Source organism: Penaeus monodon, chromosome 11 (genome assembly GCF_015228065.2).
Source record: "Penaeus monodon isolate SGIC_2016 chromosome 11, NSTDA_Pmon_1, whole genome shotgun sequence".
Classification (NCBI taxonomy): Eukaryota; Metazoa; Arthropoda; class Malacostraca; order Decapoda; family Penaeidae; genus Penaeus; species Penaeus monodon.
This window is the reverse complement of record NC_051396.1, coordinates 30,442,841-30,445,340: the sequence shown is the minus strand read 5'-3', so window position 1 is coordinate 30,445,340 and position 2,500 is coordinate 30,442,841. Positions and strand designations below refer to the sequence as shown.

Sequence of the window (2,500 nt, the reverse complement as noted above, 5' to 3'; positions counted from 1 at the left end):
GACAATCTTTTTTTTTTTAACAATCTTTGAAAGCCCTTATATATTTTTTTCTATCTCAAGACTTCGAACTTGTATAAATCTTTTGGAAGTTTAGCATAGAAAGTATATGGCCTATAAACTGAGAGGAATTTAGGACATTTGGCTGCCGAGTTGTAGAACAAGTGCCAGTTCCTTTTTTATCAAAGCCGGTAGCCGCTGCTCCGCGGAGACTTCAACGCCAGCGCAGGAGTGATCCAGCATGAAGTGCCTTTTGATTCTCCCGTTTCTCCTTTTTGGTGAGTATTCGTCGTTATTTTTTCTTTCTTTCTTTCTCTCTTTGCATTTGATTTATCATTTGTTATTTTTTTCTTGTTTCATTAATCACGTTACAGAATCTGTGCAGAAGTGAAAATGTGCCATTATTAAACACCAATCGTTCTAAAATGATAGCGTAATATAATACCATTGGAACAAGGAAAGAAATGGAGGGGAGCAACAGACACAGAGATAAAAAGGAAAGTAGTGATTGGGAACTTTTATTAATTGTGATAACGTTTTCTTTAATTACCGTTCGACAAGCATTCGACTGAATCACATGAAAGTATTTCATTAATGTTTGTATCCTGTCATATCTACCGTTATCTAGTATCGAGGAAATGTTGTGCTTTCATATCTTTGCAATAACCAGTGTCAAAAAAAGACAGGCAGACAGACGGACGGTGAAACAGATACAGATAGATAGACAGGGACAGAGAAAGAAAATTAATGTTTGAGAGAGAGAAAAATGAGAGTGAGATTGGGAGAGAAATATGTAAGAAAACAGCCAAAGTAAAACAAAGACAGGGAAACTTAAAGAAAAAACGAACGACAGATACGTTAACATGAAGATAGAAAAAACACACTCAGAAAAAGGCACAAATAAACACATATAACAAAAGAAAAACATGCAACAAACAAACAAAACACATCTACATCTACACCCTCATCTCCACACGCACACACACACACACACACACACACACACACACACACACACACACCACAGCATTAACAATAACGAAATACACACACCGCACAAAATGAAAATACGTAAAAAATACAAAGACAACAACACCAGAAACAACAACAACAACAACAAAAATATCCATAAAACAACCCTTGTGGACACAGCCTGACAAAAGCCAATCGTGTTCTCAAGGGCAAAAGGGTTTACGATCGAATCCCTAGCCACGGTGATCCACCCTGATCGTCAGAATCACCCTAACCACTTTGTTTATCCAGTGGCCAATCCCCAGCTCCAATCGCAAGTCAGATTATACCGTGAGAGAGAGAGAGAATGGTTGACGATTTGGTTTTGATTACTTCGGTTTTTCTCTCTCACTTTGTATGACAATTATCTCTATTTTTATTGTTATTATTTATCGTAATTATCCGTTTTTTATATGATATGAAAATGGAGTTAAGGAAAGAGGAGAGGAAGGAAGAGAAAAGGCGAAATGATTGGAGGAGATGAAAAGCGAGGCAGAGGAGGTGAGAAGAGAGAAGGAGGAGGAAAAAGAAGAGGGAGAGAAGGAAAATCATGAAAAAAATATAAGAATGGAGATATAAGGAAAAACGAAAATGAAGAGAAGAAACATATGGAAGAAGGAAAAGAGAGAAGCAAAAGAAAGAGAAGAGTAGAGGAGGAGGAAAATGTAAGAAAATAAAGACAAAGAGAAAGACGCAAGAGGAGAAGAAAAGGAGTAAGAAGAGAGAAGAAAAAGTGAAAGGAAGTAAAAAAAAATAAGGAAAAGGGAAATAAAAGTAAAAGCAAGAAGGAGTTTGAAATGAGAGTAAAGAAAAAGAAGAGAAATCTGAAAAAGAGAGAATGAAGAAAAAATATAAGAAAGAATTTAAAGAAATAAAACAATAAGAAGAGGAAAGAGAACAGATAAGTGAATTAAAAGGAGAATAAAAAGAGAAAAATAAACCAGAAAGGAGAATAAGAAGAGAAAAATAAACCAGATAGGAGAATAAAAAGAGAAAAAAGAAAACAGAAGAAAATAAGAAAAGAGGAAGAGAATCAGAGAGAGAGAAATAACAAGAAAGAAAAGAGAACAACAAGGGAATCAGAGAGAGAAAACATAAAGAAAAAAATAACCACAAAGAGAGAAACAACAAGAAACAAAAGAACAACACGAGAATCAGAAAGAGAGACCCAAGAGAGAAAAAAGTGATCAGAAAGAGAGACCCAAGAGAGAAAGAAAAGAGAAGAGAGAAGAGAAAGAAGGAAGAAGGAGGAGGGAGAAACTGGGGGCCACGGAGCAGGAGAGACCCATCTGCGAGCCGGAGCAGAAGAGGTTCACTGAAGCCTGACGTCTGCTTACCGCTTGTTTCCGCTGGGTACTCGCCCTGCTGAGGGGGGGGCGGAAGGAAGAGAGGGAGGGGGAGGGAGGGGGGGCGGGAAGCTAGGGAGGGGTGGGGGAGGGGGAGGGGGTTAGGAAGAAGATAGGGAGGGGGTGGGGGTAGGGAGAAGGAAGAG

At 38.3% G+C, this 2,500-nt stretch overlaps 1 protein-coding gene across 1 annotated transcript in view; it reads left to right on the top strand.

The window, feature by feature from the left end:
- The window catches only part of LOC119578898 (agrin-like), a 54,885-nt gene that overhangs the window by 417 nt on the left and 51,968 nt on the right, over positions 1–2,500 (top strand). The window contains exon 1 of the mRNA XM_037926564.1: positions 1–275. This exon is cut by the window's left edge and continues 417 nt beyond it. Coding sequence (XP_037782492.1) covers positions 239–275 — 37 coding nt within the window. The 5' untranslated portion in view covers positions 1–238. The remainder of the gene's footprint in view (positions 276–2,500) is intronic.